The 15,786-nt window shown below is 35.8% G+C and overlaps 2 protein-coding genes across 5 annotated transcripts; one reads left to right on the top strand and one right to left on the bottom strand.

The window, feature by feature from the left end:
• The first annotated feature begins 5,609 nt into the window (after positions 1-5,609).
• Positions 5,610-6,909, top strand: LOC106373549 (zinc finger BED domain-containing protein RICESLEEPER 2-like). The gene is made up of 2 exons (XM_013813708.1): positions 5,610-6,639; positions 6,842-6,909. The coding sequence occupies exons 1-2, from the start codon at positions 5,610-5,612 to the stop codon at positions 6,907-6,909; spliced, it is 1,098 nt and encodes a 365-aa protein (XP_013669162.1).
• A 6,552-nt stretch (positions 6,910-13,461) lies between these two features.
• On the bottom strand, positions 13,462-15,551 carry LOC106376559. 4 transcript variants are annotated; one of them, XM_013816657.3, is made up of 3 exons: positions 14,980-15,315; positions 14,613-14,667; positions 13,462-14,530 (listed from the first exon to the last, which is right to left on the bottom strand). In XM_013816657.3, the coding sequence occupies exons 1-3, from the start codon at positions 15,018-15,020 to the stop codon at positions 13,883-13,885; spliced, it is 744 nt and encodes a 247-aa protein (XP_013672111.1). In that variant the 5' UTR covers positions 15,021-15,315; the 3' UTR covers positions 13,462-13,882. The 4 variants fall into 4 exon arrangements, 3 of the variants coding, with proteins under 3 accessions (XP_013672111.1, XP_048601825.1, XP_013672110.1); XM_048745868.1 differs by having other exon boundaries at positions 13,462-14,667; positions 14,980-15,317; XM_013816656.3 differs by lacking the exon at positions 14,613-14,667 and having other exon boundaries at positions 13,462-14,565; positions 14,980-15,312.
• Positions 15,552-15,786: the final 235 nt, after the last annotated feature.

Below are 15,786 nucleotides of genomic sequence, written 5' to 3'. Positions count from 1 at the left end.
TTAAACTAACAATAAATTCATCATTAATGTACTTTATTATTTCCTTAAATAAAATTTATGGAATTACCTAATGTGGTTAAAGTATATATATGACAATTAATGATTTTGAATAATAAAGATTTGATAAAAAATAGTGTATCTTCTATCATATTTGTTTAATTTTAAACTATTAAATAAATTAAACAACCACAATAACCATATAATAAAAATTTAGATTTTTATGTATATGTTATATGTTATATTTTGAATTTTTACAAATGACTATAAATTACTAAAACTGTTAAAAGTCTCACATTCAAATTTTATGATCTATGGTTTAAAACTTTTGTTATGACAAAATACAAATGATTACAAAAATTATATAAGTAAAAAGTCTAACTTAATCAATTATTAAGATTAATATATATATATCATTTTAAATTAAACTATAAACCATATAAAATATAATATTTTAGTTTCAAAATTTACTTTGAACAGTTTTTTGATAAAAGTTTTGAACGATCATTGACAACTTATTTTTTTTTAAATTATAAATTTCTAAAACTATTAATCCCACAATGAAAATTTTGTTATCAGTAATTTAAATTTTTTTCTATAAAAGATACAAATGATCAAAAAAATATATGAGTAAAATCATCATTTAATAGACATTAATATTAAAAATATATTAAAATATATTATCTATGTTAGTATCATTTAAATTTAATAACATATCCTATCAAATATAAAAAAATATTTTTTGGATTAATAAAATTGATTTATATGTTCGCATCAATTTAATTATATATTTAATAATTACTGATTTTTAATTATTTAATATATATTTATTATTTCATAATATGTAAAAATATTTAATACATAAAATAATTTATATATATAATGTTGATCCCGCGCAAGGCGCGGATCTTAACCTAGTGAGTTTATTATATCCCCAAGTTCCCTAGACATTATTTGTAAACTAATTTGCATATGATTATTAACCTACCTATGACATGTATAGTTTTTCTTATAAATCTTTTTATTTTTGGCAAGATTTCTTAAATATAGTAATGACTATTAGCTCATATGACACCATTAATGTAATTTTTATATAAATATTAATTTTGAAAAATCTATTTTAACATAATAATAATTAATAACTCATATATCACCATGAAATTAATATATATATATATCATATTAATGAGAAAATAAAATAAATATAGTTACAATTTTTATATATCATATTTTATATATAATCAAAATTATTTGTAAGTGAACATCAACAAATAAAAAACAAAAAACACTAATAAAATAATTGTTTTGATAGTAAAATGAATTAAAATTGATGTAACTTTATCAGTTCATTATGTTATTTAACAAATTGATTTTTATGAGTTTAACTTAGTTTTTTTTTGTCACCAACTTAAATAGATTCATATAGACTTTGCTAACTAAATTGGTAGCTCAACATCCATAGGGATAATAAACGACATTTATTTTCTTGCACTGCATGCAAAACTGTCCGTCCTTGAATTATGCGTCCGTGGTATATAAACGAGCGAGGTATAAGCTGTTAAAACTTTTCATCAAGATCTTTATATCTTCCAAATAACTTGCAAAGAGTGGTCATTCTTCTGGTTCAGAATCCATCTTCGCCAACCGAGAACAATTTGTTGCAAATGTAACAGTAAACTGGTTTGGATTCCTTTGTAGTACTCTTCAACTGATCTATTCCCTTGAGACAGTGTTATGATCTTGAAGTGCAGTTCTCTGTGATAGTGGCTTGGTACAAATATCTTCCTCATGATCACCTTCATTTGGTTCCGGGTTTCAATAGGGAAATCTCCTGCCCTTCTTCTTGCCGTAATGAGGTTATTCTTCTTGTCGTAATGAGGTTATCCCATCAACTCAGAGCACACTCTTTGAACTTAGTAGGAGCAAGCTTCAGTTTGTACTTTTGAGTGTAGTCTCTGCAATTGAACACAATTTCAATCTTCTTTTCCCATTCTAGATACTCTTCTGGATCAGCAGTGCCTGTACACTCAAGAATCTTCAGTTTCAAACCACCCATAGGATCATTGGTTTGTGGCCTATCTCCTCTGTCTCGCCTTCTTCTTCTAGAGCCACTGGATGGGTTTGAATGGCTATAGTAACTTTCTGAAGCAGATTGGTCTGAAGACCTCATGGGTCTCTCACGATCTGGGCGCACACCCTCAGCTCTGAAGTTCTCTAGTTTCTGATCCATCAAAGTATTCATCAAAGTAGTCATACCTGCAGTCAAAGCATCGAGTAACAGTTGATCCATTCTATTGTTCCGATTTTTTTCTTCTCCCATGGTTCATGTTGATTTTCCAAACACAAAACCAGTAAAAGAGATCACAGAAACATAATATAACAGAAAGTAATGGAATTGAATCTGGAATAATCAGACTTCCAATTTTCAATAATAACCCTAATTCTTTTCTCTGCAATCTTGTGAATCAAGTTTAGTTATTTAGCAATTTTAACACTTGTTCTAGGTAGATCTGATCTTAATAAACACAAATCCAACAAGATCTTAACTCTAGAATAGATCTGATCAAAGAATTATGAAAAGTTTAAAATTGCATAATCAAAAAAACAAAACCTATTGATGGAGATCTATTCTAATACCACTTGGTGAGATCCTCCCAAAGATCGACACTCTAAAATTGGTAATGGATAAGCCTTGCACAGAGTGAGCTAGAAAGCAACAAACGATCAAGGGATGTGATTGAAAGGTGACACAAGAGGTGCGGAAAGTCTCTTGATACTACCGTATAATGGTCACCTCTAGATATGACACACTAGATTAAACCAAGTTAGATTGAAGGAAATCACATACCAACAATCAAAAATGATTCAACAAATTTAAAGAAGATGATTTTTATTAAAAAGGTTGAATGATTTGAAATGAAACATACAAGAGTTTAAATAGAAAACAACAAGCTATGCATGACCATCATAGGGAAATCTAGAAACAATACTAGGAAAAATAAAAACACTTGCATGAACAACATGTGGAAGGGTAGAAATACTTAGAAAACATAAAAAAAACTTTAAATGCTTCTTTGCATGCAAGAGAGAGAAGCTTTCGTGCAATCCATTATCTGATTTTCGTCCATCTTCTTAGCAAGCAAAGAAACCTCTTGTTTTGGGCTCTTAATGGACTTGTAACTTCATAAAATTGGGCTGGCTTTGATGTCTAACTTCTTGGGTCTTCTTCCTGGCCTAATCATAAGACCAAACCTCATTTAAAGGCCTCCACGTTCTGCCCCAAATCTAGTAGCTTCTCTCTATCCAAAACTTCATAGATCAATCCAATTAGGTCTTGAAAATGTCCATTAAATCAAACCATGATCAATGGCTTAGTCGGTTCATACCTCGCTTTCATGCCTTGGACTTTGATGCTGGTCAGGATCATATCAAGTTCTTTCTCTATCCGGGTACACTCGTTCTACTTGATATCCAGATTTAACTGTGTATCTCCAATGTTTTATAAAATTCATCCATCTCGATCTGATGTATGAATTTGACTTAAAGATATACTTTCATATATTTTCGAATCTTGCGGATCCACCAGAGTCCGAATAACCTGTAAATTTCATATTCTCGATGTTACATTGATGAGAGAATCCACTATAAGGTCTGGGTAGAGATTGTGATGATTTTTATTTGTTGGTCTCGGGTGAGTGGATAGGAACCAATGATCATTTCATACTGAGATAGATGATCATGATCCCACACTTTTGATTAATCATTTGCTAACCAGAGATCTAACAAAGACAATACTACGCCAGCCGTAGGACGATGAGTACAATCTAATTGGTTCCAGAGGTGATGTATTCCTGAAATACCGTTCTTTGAACACACGAGAGAATAATGTAGGCCTGGGATTCCGAACCGAACCTATCGGTCCGATCCGAACCGAACCGAAAACATCGGATATCGGTTATGTTTCGGAAATAAGAGAGAAATCGATCGGTACAGGTTTTCAAATATATTGGTTTTCCTCTCGGTTAGGTTCGGTTCGTGATAACCGAACGAATAACCGAAATTTTAAGCTAACTATATATACCTAACCTAAGTCATCCTTAACCTAAGTACCGACAAACCTAAAGTCGTAAACCGTTTACCCTAATCGCCTCTCTTAATCTCTCTTTCTCAAGCACGATCTCCGATCAATCCTTGTCTGATTCTCAGACCAGACCAACTTCTCTTCTTCCTTACATCATTTGGAGCAAAAGGTAGAAGGTTAGTTTTTGTATCTGTCTTCTCTTCTTTCTAAGTTGTTTTAGGGTTTGTGACTTTGTGTGATAATCGAATTGGGATTTTAATTGTTAGGGTTTGTGTGTGTCGCTTAGTGAGTCAGTTATAGTTTATAAATTGATCAGCTTTGGTTAGGAACGATTTCGAATGATTTTGAACTGAGTTTAGCGAATAGGTTGTCTGAAATAGCGTATGGTTTTGTGTTCATTTTGTTTGTTTTGTCTGTTATGTTTGGTTCGTATTGTATATATATTTGTCTGATATTAAGTGTTTATTTTCTGATTGTATTTGTAGATGTTAGCTTGTGAAGATAATGGTGACTTCCTCGCAGAAGAAGTTGAAGCAGATATAGATCAAGGTGGGGGAAATAAAAGATCTGCTTCTGAGAGATCAAGCACTGATATGCATCCTGTTGCAAAGAAAAAGCAAGCTCACAGAGCAGAAGTTTGGCAACATTTCATTCAAAGAGAAGATGATCCGAGCATCAGCAACTGCCATTATTGTACCCAAGGGATTGGATGTGACTCGGAGAAGAGTGGGACGAGTGCGATGAAGAATCACATTGCTCGATGTAAGATGTACCAGCTCTACAAAGAATCTGGAAAACAGCAGGTGCTAGGTGGAGATAGTAGTGGCGTATTGACAGCTATTAAGTATGATGCTGCTTTGTTTAGGAGATCAGTGAATGAGATGATAGTGCTGAATGAAGAGCCATTTTCTTTTTTCGAATCTGAAGGGTTTAAGCGGTTCTGTCACAACATCTTGCCTATGTACACAGTTCACTGCAGGAGAACAGCAACAGAAGACATATTTGGAATGTTTCTAAGGGAGAAAGCTAGCTTAAAGCAGTTGTTTAGTTCTGAGAAGCAGAGAGTGTCTCTTACCACTGGCATTTGGGTTGCTCCTACAACATCCTACAGCTACATGGTCGTCACAGCTCATTGGATTGATCGAAACTGGAATATGCAGAAGAGAATTTGAGTCTATGTCTCTCTGATTGGGGAATAGAGAAGATCTTTACGGTTACAGTAGACAATGCTAAGGCGAATGACAAGGCCCTACGGCTGTTTGCAGAAAATTGTAGGGAGATAGGACCAAATGCATTGGTTAAGGATGGTGCATTGTTGCATATGCGTTGCTGTGCCCATATTCTCAACTTGATAGTTAGGGATGGTTTATATGAGGTCAAAGATAGTGTAATGGCTATTAGAAATGCTGTGAAGTATGTTAGATCATCGGGTACAAGATTGTAGTCGTTTCAGTTAAGGGTGCTGACAGGAAATGTTAGTAGAGGGAGCTTGTCTTTGGACTGCATAACTCGCTGGAACTCCACATATCTCATGTTGTATGCCGCTTTGAAGTTTAAGGTTTCTTTTGAGAAGCTCAAAGCCGAAGACGTGTTGTATAATGATTATTTTCTAGAAGTAGAGGAGAATGGACATAAGCGAGTTGGACCTCCTACTACGGAAGGGTGGGAAGAGGTGCAGAGGTTAGTGAAGTTTCTGAAAATCTTCTTTGGCTGCAGTTTAGCGTTCTCAGCATCGAAGACAGTCACGTCCACAATTTGTTACAATGAGATTGTGATTATCGAGAGGAACTTGATTGCATTGAGCAATAGCAAAGATGGGATTATACAGATTCAAGCAAAGGAGATGAGGAACAAATTTGAGAAATACTGGGATGGACTAATCAATATAAACCCACTGGTCATCATTGCAAGTGTGTTCGATCCAAGGAACAAGATGCAATTTGCTTCTATATGTTTTGATAAGCTGTATGGGAAGGATAGTCTGGAGAGTGGTCATCTCAGAACATCAATCAGGGCACTGATGAAATCGTTGTATGAGGAGTATGTGAGCAAGCTTAGCTCTTCATCTCAAGGTGATAGTATCAGCAATGTTTTTGATAATGGGGAAGGTGAAGTTGGAACCATGTTTGATATCTCTGATGACGATGACGAGGACTTTGAGAGGAGAGATTCTTTGTATTCAGAGATGGTTTCAGAGGCAGCAAATGAAGAAGGTAGCAGTGAACTCGACATCTACTTGATGGAAAAACCAGTACCACGAGGCTCAAACAACTTCGGCTTGGACTACGATGTGTTATCTTGGTGGAGGAAGAACTCTTGTAAGTTTCCAATCTTGTCTGAACTAGCAAAAGATGTGCTAGCTGTTCAAGTCTCCTCTGTTGCTTCAGAGTCAGCATTCAGTACAAGTGGTAGAATTTTAGATCCGTTTCGTAGTTGTCTGACTCCATACATGATTGAAGCTCTTGTCTGCCTACAACAGTGGCTTCGAAACAACATCCAGGCTGAGAAGGTTGCAAGCTTGGTTCAGATGTTTGAAGAATTCGATTTTCATGAGTCATTAGGTAATCATTTAACTATTTTCCTTCAAATTTTATATGTTCACAGTCGTAAGTTCCTAATTGCCTTTGACATTATGTAGAGTCTTTGCAAATTCCGAGTGAATCTAGTCATTAGAGGTAATCTGTTGCTCTCTTATTTGTATAGTTTCTTGTAGTTTGTTCTTCTCTCTGTTTTTACTGATTTTCTTACTTCATAAACTTGTAGGTTGGAATGTCGAGGAAGTCAAAAACAACTTAGCCTATCACTCTCTTTTGGACAACTTATCCTTTTGAACTCATGAATCTATGTATCTTTCAAAGTCTGATCTTTGCAAAAGAGATATATATTCAGATTGTTGTCTTTTTTTGGATTTTCATGTTTGAGAGTGATCTCTTTTGAATGTTTTAACTTGGTGAATCGATTATAAGTTGGTTTTGATGTTGGAGATTATTTTTCTGTTGTTGACTGCATGATTATTTGATTTGCCAGGTGAAAACAGAGGCATAACCGAAACAATCTTAGGTAACCGATACCCGACACTAACCAAAAATACCCGAAATTAACCGAGTGATCCGATTTTTTTATTGAAAATGTTTGATTTCGGTTTTTTTGGAATAAAATCAAAAACCGAAAATAACCGAAAACCAAACCGAATTGAACCGAATTCAAATTCGGTTTTCTTCGGATTTTTTTCCAAAAAAAACGGTTAACCGAAAACTAAAAAATCGGTTCGGTTCGGTTTGGTTTCGGAAAATTAAAATCGCAGGCCTAAAATAATGTGTTTGGTTTCTCTATCAATCTCCAAAATTGCTTCCCAAGCTTAGTTGTATTAAAATCTGTGAGGTCTTTAAACCCTAAACCTCCTTCATCTTAGGACTACACAGTTTATCCCATGATTTCCAATGCATACCTCTAGTATTGCCACCTTGACTCCACCAAAATTGTGCCACTGCACTCGTTAGCTTCTTTGTTACCATTTTTGGTATGCGAAAACAGGACATTATACATGGTTTGGCAAAGCCGTTACCACAGATTTTTTAATCACTTCATTTTTCCCCTTAGTGAAAATCTAATATGTCCATCAATTTACTCTATTACTTAAACAATCTTGAATAAAACCAAACACTTGTGTTTTTTATCTTCCCAAATTCTCAGGCATTCCCGAATATGATCCCATTCTGCCTAAATTTTGTATCCTTAAAATATCATGTTGTTTCTGTCTGATGGGTTCTTCAATCTTGTGACCGAATTGAATCGAAGATTTTTCAACATTTATATGCTGACCCGATACCAGTTAGTATTTTTTTAGAATCCTGAGAATTGTCTGTCATTTCTCTCTTTGTGCTTTGAAAAAGAAGAGATTATCGTCTACAAAGTGCATATGAGAAATTGGAGGATAAGCACGTCCAACCTTTATGCCCGTCAGTTGTTTCTCTCTCTCCGTCTTTTTAATATTTGCTAACAATGCTTCTGTACACTTAATAGATAAATAAGGAGATAAGAGATCTCCCTGTTGTAGTCCCCTTTGTGGAGTTATGTGTCATTCTGGGTGATCATTCAATAAAACTTTGTATTGTACCAAGGAAATACATTCCATCATTAGTTGGGTTCAGTGATGATCAAACCTCATCTTGTAAAGTAGCTCTAGAATAAAAATTCATTCAACTCTATCATAAGCTTTACTCATATCCGTCTTTATGGCCATAAATTTGTCCTGGCACGATTTGTTAGTCATCAATCCATGAAACATCTCCTGAGCTATGAGTATATTATCAAAAATCAATTTTCCAGGTACAAAGGTTGATTGTGTTTCCGAAATAAGTGAGGGAAGACATGCATTTAATCTCTGACATAATACCTTAGATATAATCTTATATCCCACATTACATAAACTGATAGATCTGAGCTTTATCATCATTGTAGGCCTCTTCATTTTATTAATCATACAAATATTCATAATATTTAATCTTGTGTCCAGTTTCCCTGAGATAAAAAAAATTATTGACCATTTCCAGTAGATTGTTTTTTATTATGTGCCAAGAGTGTTGAAAAAATAGAGCTGTCAATCCATCCAGCCCAGGAGCTTTTTGTGGATGCATCATAAACATGGCTTGTTGTATTTCATCATTGGTTGCCAGCCTGATTAACCGTTGATTCATCTGGAGGGTGATGGTAGGTGTAATCTCGTCCACAAACCATCGAATTATGAGGGAGAAGTTGTCTGGAACAAATCATCAAAATAATCCATTGCAACCTTTTCTACACTTGTTCTTCAATTATCCAGTTTCCATCAGTATCATAGAGCCCTACAATCCTATTACGAGCACGTCATTTTTTTTGTTAGGGCATGACTGAATTTAGTATTAAGATCCCCAGATGTATACCACATATTACGACTTTTCTGGTCCTTATATTCTTCTTGTAACTTCCTAGATACCTCAAGAATGTCTTCCTGAGTTCTATTATTATCAGTTTGTACTTCTTCTAGTGCTTTTTGAAGATCACTAATCCTCCATTCCATATGGTGGATTATTATTTCACAATGTATCGATCTCATGGCGACAATTAATAATTATTGATACAAAATCTCCTGAGTTCTCCGATGGCGATTTACCTAAACCTTTCCCAATTGATTCCAACAAACCATCATGTCCAATCCATCTTTTTTCAAACCAAAATTGTCCCCGTCATCTTGGTACTTTGTTCTTAAGATAAGACACTACTGGCCAATGGTCATACCCCACCATCCCTAAATAAACTGCGTAAAAACATGGAAAAAGTGTATGTCATTCTTCATTTGCTAAAGCTCGGTCCAACCGACATCTAACCATTACTTTATTTCTTCTTTCTTGCCAGGACATCTGATTTCCCCGGGCCAGAAATTCCAGTAATCCAATATTCATGATCATATAATCGGAGTTAACGACTATGCCTATACCGTTGGATCTACTGTCTCAAGCGACACGATTAGAGAACTTAGTATTTCAATCTACACAAGGTTTTTGGAGGTAAAAAATTTCTGTCAAATAGTGGTTTCATTCCGGTTACGAGACCGACTGGTCTCTAATTTGTCCATTGCCGGAACCACCCTCCAAAATAAGTGGTCCATGTTTGCAAAAAGTGATTGAAGGGGAAAAATATCCGGGTTAGACGGAATCAGTGAGAGAGCCCAGACCTGGATTGCTGGGGGACATTCAAAGAAGACATGATTTATGGATTCCTCAGGTGCACCACACCGTACACATATAGTATCCCCTTGGATTCCTCTTGAACGTAGATTATTCTTTACCGCTATGCATCCTGTTACTAGTTGCCAAAGAAAGTGTTTTAACTTAGGTGGGCATCGCACTTTCCAGCAGTGTGCTTTCAATAAAGAAACTGATGGACCAAACTCTGGAAGTGTCCTAACTTTATCTGGGTACACCCGCTCCACCTCATAACCTGATTTAACCGTATATCTTCCATTATGTGTGAAATGCCATCCGTCCCGATCTTCTATCCGAAACCAGCTTAGTGGTATACTCTCAATTAACTGGACATCGTTCGGGTCCACCAAAGCCCTAAGAACCTGTGAGTTCCATGTTCTTGATGTTTCATCAATAAGTGAATCCACTGTAAGATCCGGGTAAAGATTGTGTTGATTTTTGTTTGCTGGTCTCGGGCGGGTGGATGGGAGCCAAGGATCATTCCATACTGAGATAGAAGATCCTGATCCCACCCTTTTGATTAGTCCTTTGCTAACCAGAGATCTAGCTGAGACAATACTACGCCAGCCATAAGATGACGAGTAAGATCTAATTGGTTCCAGGGGTGATGCATTCCTGAAATACGGTCCCTTGAAAACTCGGGCAAATAAAGTGTTCGGTTTCTCAATTAATCTCCATAATTGTTTCCCAAGCATAGCCGTGTTAAAGTTTGTTAGGTCTTTAAAGCCCAAACCTCCTTCAGCCTTAGGCAAACACAGCTTGTCCCATGATTTCCAATGCATTCCTCTAGTACTACCCCCAGGACTCCACCAAAACCGTGCCACTGCGCTTGTCAGTTTTTTCATCACCGTTTTCGGGATACGATAGCATCCCATTACATGATTTGGCAGGGCTGTTACCACTGATTTTATAATCACCTCTTTACCCCCTTTAGTAAAAAATTTGAAGGTCCATCCGTTGACCCTGTTATTCAATCTCTCTTGAACAAAACCAAAGACTTGTACTTTTGATCCTCCCAAACTTTCAGGAATACCCAAGTATGAACCCATGCCACCTAAATTCTGTATACCCAAAATATCTCTTAATTCCTACCTTAAGCCTTCCTCAACCTTGTGTCCAAACTGGACCGAAGATTTATGAAAATTTATTTGCTGGCCTGATACCACTTCATAATCCTTCAGAATCCGAAGAATAGTCTGACATTCTTTACTTTTTGCTTTACAGAAGAAAAGACTATCATCTGCAAAGAGTAGATGGGATATCGGAGGGCAAGCCCTGGCAACTTTTACACCCGTCAGAAGTTTTTCCCTCTCCGACTTTTTAATATTCGCAACCAGCGCTTCCGTACACATAATAAATATATAAGGAGAGAGAGGATCCCCCTGACGAAGACCCCGACGTGGAATTATATTTCCCTTCGGTTACCCATTAAGTAAAACTCTATACTGTACCGAGGAAATACATTCCATCATCAATTTTATCCAATGGTGATCAAATCCCATTTTGGATAGAAGTTGTTCAATGAAAATCCATTCAACTCTGTCGTAAGCTTTACTCATATCCGTTTTTATAGCCATAAATTTATCCTGACACGCTCTGTTAGTCCTCAATCCATGGAACATCTCCTGAGCTATAAGTATATTGTCCGATATCAATCTTCCCGGCACAAACGCCGATTGTGTTTCCGAAATAAGAGAGGGAAGACACACCTTCAGCCGTTGGCACAATACCTTCGATATAATCTTATAACCTACATTACATAAACTGATAGGTCTGAGTTCAGTCATTCGCGTAGGTCTCTCTGTTTTAGGTATTAAGCAAATATTCGTCATATTTAACCTTGTGTCCAGGGTCCCAGATGATAAAAAATCATTAACCATTTCCAGTAGATCCTTTTTTATTATATGCCAAGAGTGCTGAAAGAAAATAGCTGTCATCCCATCCGGTCCTAGAGCTTTTTCCGGATGCATCATAAATAAAGCTTGACGTACTTCCTCCTCAGTTGCCAGCCGGATTAACCTCTGATTCATCTGTGGAGTAATCGTGGGATTAATCTCATCCAAAAAATCATTGAACTTCGTAGGAGAGGTAGTCTGGAACAAATCTCCAAAATAATCTACTGCTACCTTCTCTACCCCTTGTTCCTCAATAATCCAATCACCATTCGTATCATATAGGCCAACAATTCTATTACGAGCCCGACGTTGTTTTGTCAGGGCATGATAGAACTTAGTATTCAAATCCCCTGCAGTGTGCCACATATTACGACTTTTCTGTTGCCAATACTCTTCCTCATCTTTATACGCTTCCTGCAGTTTCCTAGAGACATCCAATATTTCCTCTTGGGTTCTATTATTATCATTTTGGACCTCTTCCAAAGCTTGTTGCAGCTCACTAATTTTTTTCTTGCCATATGGTGGGTTATTTTTTCGCCATGTGGAGATCTCATGTCGACAATTAATAATTTTAGATACAAAAGCCCCGGAACTCTCCGCCGTAGATTCCCTCCAACCCCTCTCAATTGAATCCAATAAACCCTCCTGCCCTACCCATCTTTTATCAAAACGGAATTGTCCCCGTCTTCTCTGTATTTTATTATCCAGGTTCGCCACCACTGGTCTATGATCAGAACTCACCATTCCTAAATATTTTGTGTAGGAACAAGGGAAAAGTGTATGCCAATCTTCGTTAGCCAGCGCTCGATCCAATCGACACTTTACTATTCCTTTATTTCTTCGTCCTTGCCAAGACATCCGGTTTCCTTTGGCCGGGAATTCCAGTAGTCCAGTATCCCTGATCATATTATTAAAAGGTACAAAAGATGCTGGACTCCTTATCGTTCCTCCTTCTTTTTCATGATTACCGGTAATCTCATTTAAATCTCCAATTATAAACCACGGCTCCGACCTTGCCAGACCATACCTGGTTAAGCGGTCCCATACATGATCTCGCAACTGTTGTACCGGATCCCCATATACAAAGGTCATAAAAACTTGTTTCCCTAAGGCTATCGCTTCCACATCAATCATCCTATTGCTAGTATATAAAATATTGACTTGAAATTCATTATTATAAAATAATGCAAGTCCTCCTCTTGTACCAATCGGATCCACCGTAACCAAATTTTCATAACCGAAATGAGCTTGATACCCTTGAAGAAAAAGCAAATCTTGTTTTGTTTCCGACAAAAATAGAAAATCCGGTTTATGCTTATGCCAAATTTCCCTTAAATAACTGGTTGTCCAATTACTTCCCGCACCTCTACAATTCCAACTTAGCACTTTCATAAAAAATTCCGTGTAAGGAGCTCGGCCGAGCTAGTCATATGGGAGTAACGAGACCCTGTCAATCCATAATACGATATGGATATTTTTGTGAACCACATGTACCCAGAAACCTGATTATATTTATCCTTTTTCCTTCGTAATACTACCATAAAACTTGTGTCGTCGTAAAATTCATATAACCTCCGTAATGTCTTATCTTTATCCATACTCAGCTCAACATAGATTACATGAGCTGTGATTATTCTATTACAAAACCATAACAGTCCTGTCTTCTGGAAAGGAAAACAGAGCACGAATCCATTATCAGCCCCAACAATATTGGACCAATAAACAAATAGTGGAGCACTGAAAATATGCAAATCATTCCACTTATAACCAAAATCATTACACTTATAACCATTTACTAGCCAAGTTTCAGAGCCAATTATCATGATAACTTTTTCCCCATCTCTGAAACTGGTTCCTCTCTCCAAAAAAACCACAAGCATAGCAAGTATAGATTTCTCCCCTGATAATAAAATTGTAGAGAAAACTAAATAAAATTCCACTTCCACTCTTGTAACTACTTGATCATCAACCTGCATTCCCTTTGAAAAACGCCTCGTAGTCTTTTCCATATATGTATCTCCTCTCTGCAATTGATTTGATGAGACCAAGTCAAGAGTTTGCAGTGCTGTAAGTAGGCCAGAAAATTCGATCCAGCGGCTCAATGAACTCCAGTCGAAACACCTATTTCCAATTTTCCTACAAAGTCTTGATAATCTTGTGATTGATCATCTGGATTCCACATCCATTTCGAAGGTCTTAATGATGACACTGAACCACTGATTGTATAATCGTGAAAGATCCATAATGTAACCAGAGTAAGATCCAGGTGAATCAATTTTATTCCCAATCATAATCAAGACAACAGTACATACATTAATCAATAGACTACTATGACAATAAGAACCCGTACCAAAAGAACATAAAAATATGTTCATAGCAACTACTGTAAACCCAAACATAAAATCACCAATACCTAACAAAATCTCACACCACCACTCTTTGTGAAGAAAGAGTTCCAGAAATTTTGTTATGTTTCCAATAATTATCCTTTCTCCCTTCATACACAATAGCAATAAACCCCAGTACGTAGCTACTGAAGAAACCTGAAGACCTGAAGAGACTATAATACACTTGTACCCATTTATTAGCCCAAACTCAGAGCCAATAATTATCATTTTTCCATCACTGAATCTGTTTCCTTTATCCAAAAAAGCCACAAACGTAGCTAGTACACGTTTCACCCATGATAAGCAAATTATGGAGAAGAGTAAATAAGATTCCACTGCCATTCTTGGAACTACTCTAACATCGACCTGTATCCCCTTTAAAAAACACCTCCTAGTCGCTTCCATATCTGTATCTCTTCTCTGTAACTGGTTTGATGAGACCAAGATAAGAATTAGCAGTGCTGTAAATAAGACAGGAAAATAGATCAGAGAACTCCAGTTGACCCACCCAATTCCAATCCTCCCACTTCGTCTCCAACATATGACCAAACACCAATATAAGCCTATGCGAAACAAGATGTACCAATGACCATAATGATTTGTCAAGACTAGACACAAGAAAACATAACCAAAAATTCTATTTTTGCTCCAATCCATAACCTTGTATGGGTCACCAACCCACATTGAAAGCACAACCAGAAACAAATAACACGTAAAGTCAGACCTAAACTTGCTTAGAGAGCTTATTGGGTTAATTAAATCAGCCAAACCAAAGATCACCCATCTCCTCCCTATCTTGTCTTCTGTCTTGAGCTTATCCATAATCTCCTTGTCGAAAGAAAAAGATACCGTTTTGATGATAACTAAGATCATACCTTGATAATCTTGTGATTGATCTTCTGGATTCCACATCCATTTTGAAGATCCTAATGATGACACGCTCCCTTCAATCCCAATCTTTTCTCCGACCCACAAAATCCTTCGCAAAACCAAAATAACCCATGTTTCCGAAATTCCTTTCCGCCTACAAATCCTCCCGATCTTATCATCATGATAGAGATCTGATTGATTCCGTTTTAGCCCTTGAGAACCAGGATCCCATCGTCGAAAAAACATGAAACCCTAAAAAGCTGTCGCCATCGCCGTCGCTTACAAAAAAAAAAAAAATCTATTATAAACAAACAAATAATGAAAAGAATTCTGAGATCGTATTGTTATTTTTCATAAATATTTTTGGTTTGAATTAAAATGACAGTAACCTTCATTATTCTTTATTTTTAGAGAATACAAAATTAACAAAAATAAATCAGGAAATATAATAATATTGTTTTTATTTCTATTTCAGTTTGACATAATAAAAAATATAAAGTTTAAATAACTAGCACTAAATTTATTTCAAGAAGAATCAAGTTTAAAAAAACATTTACACAAATTATTTCTTTCATGATAATAAATTAGTCTACATCCAAGCTAAATCATGTAAAATATAATACAAATTGATAAAATAATTAAATCTTAATTTCAAAAGACTATATTTGTAGTTTAATAATATCATAACTAATAAAATATTTTTTAATTTAACAGGAAATGATGTTTTAGAATATCTTTGTTTCATATCATAATTATATCTGGAATGAAATATTAACTAAATTTTAATGTTTTACTGGTTATGTTTTGTAACT

Source organism: Brassica napus, chromosome C1 (genome assembly GCF_020379485.1).
Source record: "Brassica napus cultivar Da-Ae chromosome C1, Da-Ae, whole genome shotgun sequence".
Lineage (NCBI taxonomy): Eukaryota > Viridiplantae > Streptophyta > Magnoliopsida > Brassicales > Brassicaceae > Brassica > Brassica napus.
Note: the sequence above shows the minus strand (reverse complement) of the source record. Positions and strands in the feature narration are given on the sequence as shown.

What these genes read in the sequence shown, in the direction of transcription:
- LOC106376559 (XM_048745868.1), bottom strand. Translation starts at nt 15,220, where the DNA reads ATGTTTTTTCGACGATGGGATCCTGGTTCTCAAGGGCTAAAACGGAAT. An exon ending in TCAATCACAAGATTATCAAG is followed by an intron (nt 14,668 to 14,979) that starts GTATGATCTTAG and finishes TGTTTCGCATAG; the next exon opens with GCTTATATTGGTGTTTGGTC.
- LOC106373549 (XM_013813708.1), top strand. Translation starts at nt 5,610, where the DNA reads ATGTTGTATGCCGCTTTGAAGTTTAAGGTTTCTTTTGAGAAGCTCAAA. An exon ending in CGATTTTCATGAGTCATTAG is followed by an intron (nt 6,640 to 6,841) that starts GTAATCATTTAA and finishes ATAAACTTGTAG; the next exon opens with GTTGGAATGTCGAGGAAGTC.